We start from the raw sequence: 16,351 nt of genomic DNA, 5'->3' as shown, positions 1-16,351 counted from the left end.
GAAGAGACGATTGGGTCCCTGGCTATAATGGCCTCAGTAATTGTCCGGCATCTTCTCTCCTCATCAAAAAGCGCTTCCAGTCTCCCACACACACACACACACACACACACACACACACACACACACACACACACACACACACACAAAGAGACAGGAGGGAACCAGTTAAGACCTCCATCCACCTGAAATGAGACTTGACCGGTGGAAATAGTGTTCTTTCAGTAAACTGTCCCATTTTAGCCAGAACTCAATGTATCTACCTGGCTGCTCTCTATAAGCCTCTGGAAGAGGGATGGTCTATCTAGGCTGTACAGTATGTGACAAGGATGGCCTACGTCTACATTGCTTGCTGTTTGGGGTTTTAGGCCGGGTTTCTGTGTAAGCACTTTGACATCTGCTGATGTAAAAAGGGCTTTATAATAACATTTGATTTGACTGTACTGTACATAATGGGAGGTGACACCTTTGACTGTTAGTCATCTGTCGTTACACTATGACGGAACTGGATGGCCCAGTTTAGTTTGCTTGTCCCTTAAGGCCATTTCTCTTGATTCTCTTAAGCTTCTAGACTATTCCCCAAGTAGGTGAGGTGCTACAGTGTTTGTGTCATTATAGTAAACCACTAATTACTACTGCATGTTGTCTAAGTTGGATCCTGTTTCAATAACCTACTATTTATTATATGGTACTTGAGCGCTAGTCATTCAATATCTGACCTTGTGTGTTTTTATGACTGTTCTTACTAAACGAGTCTCTCTCGACGTTCATTGTACCGCTCATATAATTATGTCTAGTACTACAAAACACATTTGGCCCGGCTTCAGATCTTAACACGAGGTCAATTAAATCGAGTCGTATTGATACATAATGATTTATGATGCTTTCACCTCTCAACTTCACAAGTAGCCCCCATCGAGTTACCTCGGCGACAAGACACCTTATTCATAAGATTCAATAGGATATTCAAAATTGCCTTGTCCGTTAACCATCACCTAGTTAAAGAAACATCTCTGGTGCTAAAATGAAAACCCAAAAGGAAGCTCCCAACTAGCCCATAATACCCATGTAGAAAAAAGACCTTGATCTTACTCCCTTACTCCTTTGTTGTCAGGGTATTGCAGCTTTAAATCCCTTTGGTTGCTAAGTAGCGAGTGCCCCTGTGCTCTAATGGGCTGATTTGGTATTCAGCTCGATGCCGGCTCTTATTTTTGTATGCGAGATGGTGTGTTTTGTGTGGAGGGTGAGTGCAGCGAGTGTTTTGATGGAGGGTGATTGCGGCAGCGTCTGGAGGATGTTTTAGAGTTTTATGAGCTGCACAGTACACTGTGTGCCTTTCTAAAACAGAACACAGCCCATAGAATGTTGGATATGGTTCATCCTTTCTTTTTTTCTCCCTCTGAGCAGCTCCTGTCAGAGACGGGAGGAAATGGGGTGGGTGGGTGTCACTCACTGGAAAGGAAAGGGGGGTTTCGATTAATTTGTTCTGCTGAAAAGGAACAAGTGATATGGCAGAAAACACACACATGCACCTCGACACACACTTCAGAGAGGGGGAGAAGGCACACAAGCACGTCTACAAGGGAGAACACATGTGTTAAGTTCACCATGCTCTGTTGGGGTTGGGGGAGGGCTGTTTGAAAAGAAGTGCACCTCATTCCCAGAATGGTGAACGTTGCTCAAGAGGGGCTGTACAAGGATCAGGTGGACTTCATTGCGTGGTCGTAGGTATTTTATTTTTGGAGTCCCTTTTCTGTGGAAGATCCTTGACATGGGCTTAAGGCCCAAACAGGGAATGGCAGGCACTATAGATCTGTCAGAATGACACACCCATGTATTGCTTTATTGGTAGAGATAATCATTCTTATCACTGAGCAAGTTCTGAGGAATGCAATAAAGAATTACGAAATAGAATGATAGCATCAACACTGATCCCTTAAATGTCAACCTTGTCCCATTAATAACAAGACATGGAAGTCAATATTCAGGAAGTGATGTGAAGCAGTGATGTGAAGCAGTGATGTGAAGCAGTCATGTGAAGCAGTCATGTGAAGCAGTCATGTGAAGCAGTCATGTGAAGCAGTCATGTGAAGCAGTCATGTGAAGCAGTCATGTGAAGCAGTCATGTGAAGCAGTCATGTGAAGCAGTCATGTGAAGCAGTCATGTGAAGCAGTCATGTGAAGCAGTCATGATTAGAGTCAGAAAAATACTTGCAAGGAAAGCCAGCTACATGCATAACGTTTTGGGCTGAAAGTCTATGCAATTGAGGGGCGACTATTTTTGTTCAATATTTTTTATTCACAGTAACATTTTTGGAACTGCAGGCGTAAGGAAACAACGTAACTCAAGGTGTCTCCCCTTTTTGAAGTTATTGTGTGTATTTGTTTGCATGTCTCCGGGCAGAAATGACTTGTTTGTGTATTGGGTTCTGTTTGTGTTCAAAGATCAAGGAATTGATACCAGCTGTAAATCTGTGGTTGAAAAGCAGTGATGCATGGTTGGAACAGGCGAAAAGGGAGGGGGGGGGGGTAGCAATGCAATAAAAGAGCCAGAGAAGTGTACTGGACGGGGGCTAGGGGAGGGAGGAGTGGGGGGAGCGAGCTTGGTTGTGAGAGAGGCTAAATTTAAATCGTAATTGGCCGACTTCCACAAGCTTGCGGGCATTTTAATGAGTCATAATAACTTCATTTAAAACCAGCTGAGCAGAAATAGATTGGAGAGGAGCCTGTGGCCAGTATGGATTGGTGTTTTTGTCAGGCCCGGAGCCCACTACCTTTCATCGCCCAGAAAGCCGCAGACACGCTGGGGGGGGGCATCTGACGGGGGTTACACATAGTGTGTGTGCGTGCACGTGTTTCTTTAAAAATACAAATATTCAAAACCATTTGTATTGAAAATCATACCCTGGGTATTTAAAAATGCCCTGGTGTACAGTATACTGTCCAAGCCTAGTTGTAGCCTCAGTTAGTAACCATACATGTCAGCCCGACGAACTGTCTGTATATTAAACAGTCTGAATGATCACTGTTAATGTATCTGTGGCTGCCTGTGTTGACTACATATCAAAAAATAATAACCAGCTGGTTAACCTACTCACCCAGAGGACAGCGTTGGCTGGAGCGAGTACAACCAACCTTGGTGTAAATTGGGGAGACTGAGAGAACGTGTGACCTGACTAATCAGACTACGTTACACCCGCATCAAAATATCTCAATTAGAAGGATTTTCTCAGAAAAGGAAAACATCTGGGAAGGATGAAAATCAGCCCTTATCATAAAACGCCACGGATTCTCTATCTGGCTCAGCAGAAGAACACTGATGTTGTTGTTGTTCTAATGACATAACCACGTATCATACATTGCAGTGGCAATAAGATTATCTAGTGTTTATCTGTGACTGAAATTAGGAGAGGAATTTGTTGGCACCGGCAGAGCTGGGCCAGTATTTTTTTTTACCCGAGGCAGTCTGGGTGTTTAAGCAGGTTCCAGTGAGTGTGGGAGAGCACTGTCGCGTGTCCTAAAATGATCCCATAACCATGCACTTAGGTCTTTCTATTAGCTGTCACCACAGCAAACGCATGGCTTTTGTGTAATGGTATTAGGGAAATGTGCTATGTCAGACCTGACCACCATTCCAGACTTCATTTAGTCTGCAGCCTTCAATTATATGACAATCCGTTAACCATGTGAAAGTTATATTTTGCACATAGTTGTCATTGCTATCAAGCACATAGCATTCTGTTGTATGCAGAAATTTTCCATGGTTAAGACCTAAGCTTACTCTCAATGCAATATGTTCTTGATTTATATTTTATGAAAATCTACCATCTATAAACATGGTATGACACTGACGACACTTGCATAATTTGCCAGATTGGTCTTGTCGCAACATTCCCCCCTAAAAAATATACGAGTCGGATTTAATCTTTGTGGGCCATTTGGTGACGGAAATAAACTCTGTCATACGCACCACAATGCCAACCGAGGAAAAGAAAGCATGATTTGTTTGCCACGTAAATGGCCATGAAAGTAAATATCCTCCAAGGCATGGCCTTTATTGCATTATGTAAGTTGGACGATAGCTCTGGGAAAGTTTTAGATCAATTTCTCAGCACAGATTAGAAAGCTATGAATCCCATTTATGGAAGAGACTCCCTTCTGAAATACTCTAAGAATTTTTTAATATTTTCGGGATGAAGAGACAATCAACCCGCTAAGCAAAGCTCCGCAGACAGTGCTTTCATGTATGAAAAAAAAAGGGAGAGAGAGAAAGTGAAAGAGAGGGGGGAAAAAAAGATAAAAGCACTCCCAAAGCCATCTGGAAGTAGCCAGGACACACAAGGCTTGCTTTTATGCTACTAATTCCACTAGGAGGTGCAGCATAAAAGCAGAGCGTGGATATTATGTTCAAACTGTTGCGAACTATTAAATGGCCTCGGAATACTAATCTTGGTGGTCAGGCAGAGGGAGGACTATTTTTGACTGGAGTAAACGGTCTGTCGTTTGGGGCTCAGGAAGCCTCTCAGAGGAGATGCTTCTGCTCTCTGTTAAATTGATGAGCCGTCTAGCCAGTAGTGCCTTTCAAGTCTGAGCACAGTCAAAGGAGCTACTATACTATCCCTTCAGGTGTCAAAAATGTAGTTATAGATTAACTATACTGAACAAAAATATAAACGCAACATGCAAAGTCTTGGTCTCATGTTTCATGAGCTGAAATAAAAGATCCCAGAAATGTTCTATATGCACAAAATGATTATTTCTCTCAAATGTTGTGCACAATTTTTTTAACATCCCTGTTAGTGAGCCTTTCTCCTTTGCCAAGATAATCTATCCACCTGACAGGTGTGGCATATCAAGGAGCTAATTAAAGAGCATGATCATTACGCAGGTGCACCTTGTGCTTGGGACAATAAAAGGATGCTCAAATATGCAGTTTTGTCACACAACACAATGCCACAGATGTATCAAGTTTTGAGGGAGTCCACCAGAGCTGTTGCCAGAAAATTGAATGTTCATTTCTCTACCATAAGCTGCCTCCAATGTCGTTTTGGAGAATTTGGCAGTATGTCCAACTAGCCTCACAACCGCAGATCATGTGTAACCACTCCAGTCCATGACCTCTACTTCCGGCCCCTTCACCTGCGGGATCGTCTGAGACCAGCCACCTGGACAGCTGATGAAACTGAGGAGTATTTCTGTTTGTAATAAAGCCCTTTTGTGGGGGGAAAAATTATTTTGAATGGCTGGGCTTGGCTCCCCAGTGGCATAGGCCCACCCACTTGGGAGCCAGGCCCACCCATGGCTGGTCCCCTGCCCAGTAATGTGAAATCTATAGATTAGGTGCCTAATTTATTTATTTCAATTGACTGATTTCCTTATATGAACTGAACTCAGTAAAATTGTTAATTGTTGCATTTATATATTTGTTCAGTATAGAAAGGACTGTACAGTGGCAGCTTGGCCTATTTTTGCCCAGCTGATTCTTGGCCTTTGTTGGCTCTCGGCCAATGGCTTGTCACTTCTCGAGTGTCGGTTCTATCGTTACTATATCTGGGTGCTGTGGTGCACTGCAGAGTGACTGACTAGGAGCTGCTTCAGAGGAAGAGGGCAGCAGATCTGGAATGTGTGGCAGGACATTGTAAAAAGTTTTAGTGAGGAAGTTAATGGCCCGTCACACTGTCCACTTTTGTGAAGAAAAAAATGTTTATGGAATTGACTTTCTTTTTTCTCGCTTTCTCTCACCCTACTTTTTCCCCTTTTCCACTTCTTCTTGCTAGGAAAGATTATGGCTCAGTCCCCCCTCTCTCAGAAAAACAAATGACATAATGGAAAGAGCAAGCAGCAAACTCCTTTTGTCATTTGGCAGACATCTTGGCCAAAGATGAAGGTTTTTAAGACTATTTAAGGTGAAGTATTTTCACTCAATACTTTTACTTTTGGAATTTGTATAATTTATATCACATTCCGTTTGAACTCGTAGGCAATAAAACTTTGTGCGTTTTAACTGGGGGAAAAATCATTTTGGATGCAAACGAAATAAACAAGTATGTAAATCAGTGCACCTGAGTGCAGTTAAAACGCTGCATGTTTACCACATTTCCAGTTGTTTTGGTTTTTGGATTTCCTATTATCTCTGCTTGGCCATATCGGCAGTTTGTTTCTGTTGGCTCTGCGACCATGTGCTCCTAGTTGGCACTTCAGATGTCCACATATTTCAGACTGTTCTCGTCTTTAAGGGATAATCTGGATTAGTGATGTTCAGCTGTCACCAACAAATCTTCAGGTACATAGAGTCCCCTTGCTATTGGCAATGTATTACGGAAACTCTCACAATCCCATTGAAAAAGGATTATTACGATCTTGGATTTGTGCATTTTTAAAGTCTTCTGTTAAACATTTCTGTCCGTCTTCCCTCCCAAAACAAATATTGTCCCTCCCTTTTCCTGTCTCATTTACTGTCCCAGAGGTAATTGTTGCCTACAGCCCCCACCCCCCAGGCATCCTAACTCTACTCTGGCCTTAATAAACCCAGTAGTTCCTTTGACAACGTGTGACTTGAAAGCAGGAAATAATGGGCCCTAAATGCTAAATCTTTACAGGTTATTGACCTGTGGAGAGAGCGCGTATGCAGCAGGCTCTGCCATCGTTTCAGTTTCCCCTTTCTAGCCCTGTGACCATTTTGTTTCACTGCAGACACTGTAGCACCCATTTGTCAGGAACTGTGCAGCATTTCTACGGCTTCTGAACCAATTGTTCATGCCATCTTTGCGATACTGGCTCAAATACAGCAGCACCACATGATTGTCTTTTATGGCCACAGCTTGTTGTCTTTTGTTACATTTGACTACCAGGTTGCCCGGTCTTTGGTTGCTTTTTAGTGGCTGGACTCTTTTACATTGGCCGTTTCTTTTGACTGGTTCTGTTAAAAGGCATCCAGAGGCATCTGTTGGAACCGGCTTCACACAGTCATCTTTTCCCCAGGCCAAATATAAAGGCTGGCAAATGACAACCGAAAACGCCTTACTCCCCCCCACACAGCCTTCCATCCATTTCTCCTAAGCAATAAAGGCATTTACAGCACTGTAAAGACATGTCAATTGCTGTATCCAGCGGGTTTTCTGTGTCCTGCAATAGTCATGGGGGGGGCGAGGGTTCACCTCGTGGTCAGACTCTCAGATTCATATGGAAAAAACCTGCCGCCTCCCGTCCCCTCGCCAAGACCCAAATCCAATGGTTATCCCTCAGCTCCAACAGTTCAAAGAAGTGTTTATGTCCTGGAACATTCCATGACCTTCCCAGTCCAGGGGAGTGACACAGTGACTAGCTCTGGGTCTAGAGATGTTTGATATAGAAACAGTCCCCCACTAATCATGGCTACCATTTTTTGAACTGTGGATGGGACTTTTTCGGTACATTGGTGTACATTTAGGCCTGCGTTACGCACCAGTGGCCTGTCTGTGTTGGTTCAATTAACTTGGTTTGAGTGCAAAGGGAGAACTGCATCCACTCACATCAAACCCTTCAAATGAAAGCTGTCTTACCCTAACAAGCTATTTTGTTTCTGTCATTCCAACGGTCGCTTTTGAGGACAGCTGGCCCAAACTGGCCTGACCTCCGCATTAGGAGTTGGTCTCCCTCTATTGTGGAGACCAAGGCTTTTCAAATCAGGCCTCTTTGCCTTGAGGAATGGAAGTCTTCCTTGAGGAATGGCCCCTGTGTTGGCGGGAGCAGAGGGGGAACATGGGCAGCCAGCCGGACTGACTTCAGGAGGTCCCGTCCTCATTTCCTGCCACTTCACACCAGCAAAGCCCCAGTGGGTCCTCTCTCCGCTCCCCGGCCCGGCTCATGTTTCCTCCCCAAAGCTTTAAGAGGCCTTTGTGTCCGAGCGCGCCGGACCGAGGGGGAACACGCCAACATGTCATAACTTAAGAACGTCTAGCGACCCACTTCCGGAAAAAAATGGGGAGTAGGTAAAGCCGGAGAACACATGGAAACTTTGACCTCTGTGGCAGAGAGGGGGAAAGTGTTGGGGAGGAAGAGTGAAAGGTAGTTTGTAGGGTTGTGATACCAGTATCATAATATTGTTCCATGGCAAAAATTAACACACAGCTTTTTAAAAACCTGCTGTATGTAAAATATAGTGTGCTATAGCTCGGAAAATAAATAATTGACTCTGGATGACAACATAATGATGTTTTGTTTCCAACGTTTGGGCTGTTTTCCAAAAAAAGTTAAATCCGCTTCGTGTTTTGTTTCTTTACTAACAAGTATCACGATACCAGTATCGTCCCGGCCCTAGTAGTTTGGTGGGCTGGAAGGATTGGGAGGTAGGGAGGATGTGAGTTAGTGTGGCTGCTATGACAAGCAAGCAGGCAGGCAATCTGGCCTTCAAAGGCCCAGACAAGTCTGAGGCTCAGACTAGTGTACTGCCTGAACAAGGCTCTGACTGACGTCAGGACGGGGGGGGGGGGCGTTATGTGGACTGAGATGCCCCTGGTCTCCCCAAGGCAAGAGCACTGAAAATAGCTTTATTGTACAGAGGAAAGAGCGAGCAACAGAGAGGGCGAGGGAGAAAAAAGCCTGTCTGTGACCTACTGGACAGACAAATTTGGTTTGCAGGCAAAATGGATTAAGAGATTTGAGCAGCAAAAAACAAGGGTGACTGATTGTGCTGAAGCGCATCCATTTTGAGGGTTTGAATTCAGAGACTGCTTTGGTGTGTGTCTGTGTGCACGCACACGCCCTCACATTCGGCAAGTCAATATTTGTCTGCTTTCCTCGTCTCTAGACATCCTCGTTCTGAGCAGTAGACCATAAAACTGTCATGTGGCCTGAAGATTTTCTGTTTTTATTTCTGTTTTCCCCCCTGCTGATAACAATATCATTGTAAACCAGCTAACCGCTCTCCCATGTCCTTATGGTCAGGATTTGCAAGGGGGAAAACAGTTTTATCTTATCTACTGTACAGTGTTTGCTTACACAATCGTGTAATTCCGAGTATCCAAGTATTTTGTCTGTCTGTCTGTGTCTGTGCTGCACGTGTCTATGAGTAGCTGTATGTCTATTTGTATAAATTACTGTATATGTTTGTTAGTCAGTGCTGTGTGCCCTTGGTCTATGTGTGTCGTGTCTGTGCGTGCGTAATACTCTTGTGTGTGCGTAACACAGTGTGTGTGTGTGTGTGTTTTGAGAGGAATCCTGGCTGCGGCCCAGGATTTTTGTCTTGGTTGATAAAAAATGTGCTGCCTGCGGTACACATCTACTTGAGCGAGGGAACACACAGTTCTGGGCTGTCCTTTCCAATTGGCAGTCTCCGTACTGTTCTGTGACTGATAAGAGGGTAGTGTAAATAAAACTGTACAGCACAGCTCGTTACCGCTGAAGGGAGAGGAGAGGGAGAGAGGAAAAAAGGGAGAGCGTGGTGTCTGTACTCATTGTTCTGACGGATGTGTGTGTGTGGGTGTGTGTGTGTGTGTGTGTGTGTGTGTGTGTTTTTTTGCACCCAGTGTACTGTCTTGCGTAACCCATTTGTGTAGGCTCACCGAACAGCCAGGCTGTGTTTTTGTTGGTTTCTGTGTTTGTCTGCTCGAATATCGCTCTCTCGCTCTCTCACTCTCTCTCTCACATATATATATTCATTCGATCTGCCCCCTTTCTCTCGTGCTCTCTCTCTGCCTCTCCACAAAAGGAACAAACTGCATCTTCTGTCTGAGAAGTGCAGTTGAATGGCATAGTTATGCGATCACATTGAGGGTAGGCTGTGTCTGATGCGGTGCGGATGGGCTCCGTTAGATTGGGTTAGCACAGACACATCGTGGGGTGGGCTACTGGCACTTCCAATCAGGGGTACCCCCCCCCTTACAAAAACACACGCTGTAGACCTCCCACCGCGACCACTCTTCGCTCAGCTTGAGTTCCCCCCCCACCTCCCTCCAATCTGTGCCGTGACTTTGACTTAATAATAATTTGGTAGGTGCCTATATTTGTCCTATTTCACACATGTACACGTGTGTATTGTATGCCTGTTTGAATTGGAAATGTGTTTGTTTTTTTGCATATCCCATCTCCCTAAGGAGAAGGAGGCTTCCTCTTGCCACGGCTGCCACGCAAGGCCATAAACAAAGTGTTCTGTTTCTTTTGAAACACAAAAAAAATCTCGTTGCCAAAATATGTTGTGCAATATTACAGAGGAGGAAGCAAAAAGGGTCCGTCAGTGGCACGTGGCACAAACCCCCACTCCCCCTCCTTTTCCCTGGGTTATTCGAAGCAACAGTTGTGCAAGGCCCATTATGTCAGGTTAGGGCCCGGTTGTGACAACTTGAAGGAGGGAGGCCAAGGAGGGAGGAAGCAGGGGTTGTTAGAGAACAATTATTTTATAGCCACTTCTTTCTTTCTCTCTCTGGAGAGGCAGGCAGTTATTTTGAGCCGCAGAGTTGGTGCTTCCACGGCACTACCCGGGGCTGAGGGGGAGGGGGGGGGGCACTGTGCCAGGCAGGAGTTTTTCTCTCACCTCTTCTCTGTCTGGCTACGAGATGCCTTCTATTGATAAAAAAAAATAAGTAAGAAAGGGAATGAAAATGTATCACTTTAATTTGGGTTAGTGTTTTTCAGTGGCCTCCTGAACAGGTCCTGCCTGCCAGCTGGGTGGCTGGCTGACTGGGTGCTGTGACCCCTCTAACGGTCCTCCTCCCCACTCAGACAGTAATGACCCACACCAATAAGGTGCCACGGAGGTTTTGTCCACATAAAGACACGGGCGTCACGCCGCCACTTCCTCTAAGGATTTATGTCCATGTGCCGGGGTGTACACTTCAGCCTCCCTGGGGAGCGGTTAGTATTGTGCCATTTGTGGGGCCCCGGTTCACTAAGTCTGCGCTGTGCTGGATCCCCCCAGGTAAAGATTGAATTGGCTCATGGCCCCTTTTAGTGAGGACTGCTCATGGTTACAGTACATTGAATGAAGCTAGCAGTCAAAAAAGCATTATAGTCAATGCTAGGGCCAGGAGTTTTTCTAGACCAGTGGTCGGCAACAGGTGAACGGCGGGCCAAAACTCACATTTTTGGTCAAAAGACACTAAAATCTCTAAGAATTCAGCTGAAAAGGATTTTATTCTATTGTATTCCCTCAAATAAAATAAACATTATCATGTCTCAATGTAATCAAGGTATGAAATTATTGTATTTGAAAATCATCTCTTTTTGGCCTTTAATTATGGTCATTTTACAAATTATTATAATTAAGTTCCTGCCTCCAGACCATCCTCAAATTGTCCGGCAGCTGAATCTAATTGCCTACCTGTGTTCTAGACCATGTGACCCAACCAGGAAAGACTCCTGACCCTATAATATCCAATAATCTCCATTGGGCTCTGGAAGAAGCAGGGCTAGCTGATTTTTATTAATGCAAATTTTAAATGTGATATTCTGTCTATCTCACCTGAACACGGTTCCCTCTCCAAAGGTTAAGTATCTTTTAACGGACAAATTGTGCCATATGTTCAACTCTGCATTAAACATCCCTGGCCATACGTTGCCTTAAAATATGCAGAAAATCAAGGGTATTACTTTGGCAAGTTTTTTTCTACTGAAGTCTATATTTCTGTAGAAGAAATGGCTATAGGAACTAATGCCTTGTGCTGTGAGTGTGTGAAATGACAGTTAAGGTCTAGTACAATAACTCAAACAGTTACATAAGTTACATAAGTAACTGGCAAATGTACAACTCCATCTTGTCCATCATGCCTCAGTGTAACTTGTCTTCCTCAGACTAACAGTGTAGCTGTTTTGTAATAGTGTTGCGAAACCGACACCCAGTTTCTCTCCATCTCGGAGACCAAAAAAAGTTATGAGAATTAACTTCCTGTTTTGATTTGCTGCTGCTGCTGCCGGAGGGTGTCGTAACCCTTGGAGACGATGCCAAGAACAGAACAACCAAGGTCTGGTTTAGGGTTCTCATTGTCCTGGGATCAGGACCACACAGGAACACCGAACACACCTGTTTGATATCTGGGTGGAGCAGGACAGCGAGTTAGCGAGCCTTGACGTGCTCCCATAGCACCCCTTGTTTGTGTTTTGATAAATACCTCTGCTCCTCATGCTGCACTCATACAGTTCAATTCAATAAATATTATTTTGTTATTGCCCCTGGCTGGGGAATAAATCAAGTTTATTGAACTGAATTGGATTGTAGAAGTGCAGTGTGAAGAGAAGAGGCCCAACGTTGGCACATGTTCCCATACTGCACTAATAAAGCTGCTCAGACACAATGGCTCATGTAATATTCAGTGCTATGTCAATACCAATTTTCAAAAATCGGAACATCACTTATACATGAGTTTGCTTGTTACAGGTGTGTGGGAATTGTTTTTTATGATATCTTTAAAAGAAAAACCTGCACTCTGCTCTGCTCTTGGCAGTATCAGTTTGTTAATTTAAATACATGTTTTCACTACACCAAAATGGTATGGCTGTTCCGAAGGCTATGTAGCACTACCCCACATGCTGTACTACGCAAGTAGAGTTAAGCCAACTACACTGTAGGAACCATATTATGTCATCCTACATAACTACTGCTGTACACACCTTTTTCTATTCATATACGGTCTATAAACACCCATCCATATTTCACACCCTCCTGTCTCCTCTCCTGTGTTGCAGCTGGTGAGAAGGCCATTGTCTGTGACCAGTGTGGGGCCCAGTTCCAGAAGGAGGATGCTCTGGAGGCTCACAGACAGATCCACACATGTAAGAACACAGCCCCCCCCCCCCCCCCCCCCCCCCATCTGCTTCAATAAGGCTTTGCACATGTTCCCCCATCACTCTGTGTGTTAGGGAGATTGTGATCTCTTTCAAACAGTTGCTCCACTCCCACCATGGTCTTGTACACCCATCTATGTCTGTGTCTGTTGTGCAAGTGTCTACAGTATGCTCTTGAGCTTAAAGTTTGAACCAATTCAGGTGAAACAGGTCAGATATGGCCCAAAAAAAACACATCAATTTTAGTGTGCCTAAATGGTCTGAAGTATATTGAGTAACGTCTAATGCTAGTTGACCTTAATGATAGTTGACTCATTATTAAGTCTTAGTAGTTTTTACACCACTGTGTGTTTACAATAGGTGATGTATTATGGCGCTTGCCGCTGACCGAAGCAGAAAGACTCAGCGGTGAACATATCCACATGCATGGCTTCTGGCATAAAGCCGAACCCCCCTGAGTTATGTTTAGAAGCCGGTTGGCTCGCGCCACAGTGGCCAGTGGAAGGTGAGGGTCTGGAATCTTCTCTGGCACACGGGCTCCCTCAGCCTGATGACACAGCCTGGATGCCAGAGAGGGGGAAGGGAAGAGACACCCAGACCTGGGACCTACCGTCCACTGGATGGGACTGGATCATATCAGGCCTTTTAATAAAGCAGTGGTAATGAATACGGGACTGGACGGTGGGGGTGGGGGGGTGGGGGGTGCCTTTCACTTGGCAAGCCAGTCTGGTTTATCAGCGACAGGAGGATGAGGATGGCGACGTCTTTCCAGCAGATTCCAAAGATCACTCACTCATATATGGCTGACTGGGGTTTCCCTCCGCTCACAGTGTGTTGATCCACCGCCGCTTGATGCTGTGGGAAGGGTGACTAGGTGTGTTGTGACTGTTGGACTCCAGAGTGTGTCAGATGGGTCGCAACCTCTGGTGTGTAGCATTGATGTGTGTGACCCGCGGTTTACTGGGTTACAGCCATTCTGTCACTCCACACTTATGTGACTGGCCAAACAAACAACAAGCCATCCTCTTTCAGGACTATGGACTGGCAATGTGATCCAAGCAATGTTCTCCTGTCACTATATCAACCTCAATGTCTTCCCAAGTGATACATTTATCTCTTCCTTTTTTTTTCTCAAATGAAAACTTTTTCAGTAGATATAGTTTTGTTGTACTCATTGAGAGTTAGCCATTGTTAGGGTGATGTTACTCAACCTGCAGGGAAGTCATGCTCTGTTTTGTATTCGAAATGGGGGGGAGCTCCTCTGTGTACTGCAGTAGAAAAATACCCAAACAGAATCAGGATGGACTATGTGACACCCCGTATCATGGAGGCATTGACACGTCTCATCCAAGCCTGACTCGAACAACTTTCCGGAGCAATCTTGTTGGCCCCACATTTTTTGACACTCGTGTCTCAGGGCTAGCCCCACTTGAGCAGGCCCCCTATTTGACAGCGGCTGGGGCCTCCGGAGCGGCATTGACCAATTCGAGGGTCCCGGAGTGAAGAGGGGTTAAACAAGGCTAATGATTGGACAGGCATACCAGCAGGAAGGAATGCAGCTCTAAATATAGCATTCCAGTCTGGTCTAGAAAAATGGGCAGCACGACTTGTCTTCCTGCCAGGTATTGGAACAGCAGTGAGGCCAGTCTCCCCCGAGGCCCGCCAGGCTTATATTTTAAAATGTGCTGTAACGCATGGCTAGGCTGATACGCTGGCTCCATCCCTCAATATGCTCACCCATATGCTTAGCTTTACTCAGTTTACTAGCTCTGGAAAATGGGTTGTCACCTTATTCTGTTTGTGTGCGGCTCTGTGTATGCCTGTGTGGCAATACATAACTTACTGTACACTGTCAGGAAGGGGATTACTCATACTAGAAACCGTTCAGAACAACGTTTCCATTAAGCATGACTCATGTAAGGTGAGATTGAGAGGTGACTGAACGGTGAGGAATCCCTGTTCTGTTTACTCTCACTCTGCTATACAGAAATGTTTGAATGACTCAAAGTTCACAATGAGATGTAATATACACCTTTTTCAAAGTAAGAAAAGTGCTCCTCTGAGAGCTGCTGTGTCCATCCAACCCCAGAGAAAACAGTTACTTAACAGCTAGAGATTTCTTCCTCCCCACTCACCTTCTACCCCCTCGGTCCACAGTCCGGTGGTTGTGTGACTGTGTCGCACCCGCTATGTAAATAGTTAATGGCCGTCGACATGGAGGTGGTGTTTAGGATGACGAGAGTTTTACGTGGCGCTGTAAACGTCCGGGTCTCAGACTCCTGCTGACAGAGAGGGTACAGAAGGGCAGAGAGCGAAGGCCTGTTCCCCTCGCACAGTCATCACACCCCCCCCCCCCACATCTGAAATACTGAAATACTTTTTTTTACATGTGCACCGTACACTCTAAATTTTGAATGTAAGACTTGAAATAAGAATATTGTTTTATAAAGATAATATTAGTTATTGTGCAATTGGAGACCTATTATTTTCCTTTGTAATGACTGTAATAATAATGAAATATAAAACACTGTTTTTGCACAGGGGTCGAACACCAGACCGAGGAAAACATAGGAGGGGGAAACATTGTTGACCATCAAAGCCAGATGTTATCTGAGCGGCTGCTTGGCAGCAAGGGTTGTTGTTCTCAAATGACAATATTTGGCCCTGAAGTCATGCCCATTTCTGGGTAATGCTGCTCTTTCAATGGGCACTATTGTGGCATCCCTTCTGGCCAGTTGACGTCAGAAGTATCAGCTGCCACGGTGCTTGTTTAACTGCTCAGACTCACACTGCTTGTGAAACAGGCTTTATATTTAGTGTTACTTGGTATGTGGTTAGGTTATATCCCTGTGCATGCATGTACATTACTCCGAACATGCACAGCATGAACACCATGAATGTATGTGTTCACGCAGTAGGTTACTGCCCTGGTCTGGCTTACTTCCTTTTGAAGGGCAGCCAAACCCGACTCCCGCCTTCGGAAAGCATTCTGACCCCTTGACTTTTTCCACATTTTATGTTACAGCCTTATTCTGAAGTTGATTTAAATGTTTTTTTTTCCCTCAATCTACACACAATACCCATAATGATGAAGCAAAACCTCCCCAAAAAAGATTTCAAACTGAAATATCACATTACCATAAGTATTCAGACCCTTTAGGTTTTCATCAAGGATCTCGGTGTACTTTGCTCCGTTCGTCTTTGCCTCGATCCTGACTAGTCTCCCTGCTGATGGAAAAACCTCCCCACAGCATGATGCTGCCACCATCATGTGTCACTGTAGGGATGGTGCAAGGTTTCCTCCAGACATTCAGGCCAAAGAGTCCAATCTTTGTTTCATCAGACTAGAGAATCTTGTTTCTCATGGTCTGAGAATGGTCTGAGAATCTTTAGGTGCCTTTTGGCAAACCCCAAGCAGGCTGTCATGTGCCTTTTACTGGGGAGTGGCTCTAGGAAGAGTTAAGAATGATGGAGGCCACTGTTCTTGGGGACCTTCAATGCTGCAGAAATGATTCCCCAGATCTGTGCCTCAACGCAATCCTGTCTCGGAGCTCTACGGACAATTCTTTCAACCTCGTGGCTTGGTTTATGCTCTGAC

The 16,351-nt window shown here is 44.9% G+C and overlaps 1 protein-coding gene across 2 annotated transcripts in view; it reads left to right on the top strand.

The window, feature by feature from the left end:
• Nucleotides 1-16,351, top strand: part of LOC110537608 (zinc finger and BTB domain-containing protein 16-A) — a 121,812-nt gene that overhangs the window by 62,214 nt on the left and 43,247 nt on the right. For both annotated transcript variants that reach the window (XM_036937566.2, XM_036937568.2), the window contains exon 4: nucleotides 12,655-12,741. In XM_036937566.2, coding sequence (XP_036793461.1) covers nucleotides 12,655-12,741 — 87 coding nt within the window. The remainder of the gene's footprint in view (nucleotides 1-12,654; nucleotides 12,742-16,351) is intronic.

Source organism: Oncorhynchus mykiss, chromosome 12 (assembly GCF_057628025.1).
Source record: "Oncorhynchus mykiss isolate SJ-2025 chromosome 12, ASM5762802v1, whole genome shotgun sequence".
NCBI classification, from domain to species: domain Eukaryota; kingdom Metazoa; phylum Chordata; class Actinopteri; order Salmoniformes; family Salmonidae; genus Oncorhynchus; species Oncorhynchus mykiss.
Note: the sequence above shows the minus strand (reverse complement) of the source record. Positions and strands in the feature narration are given on the sequence as shown.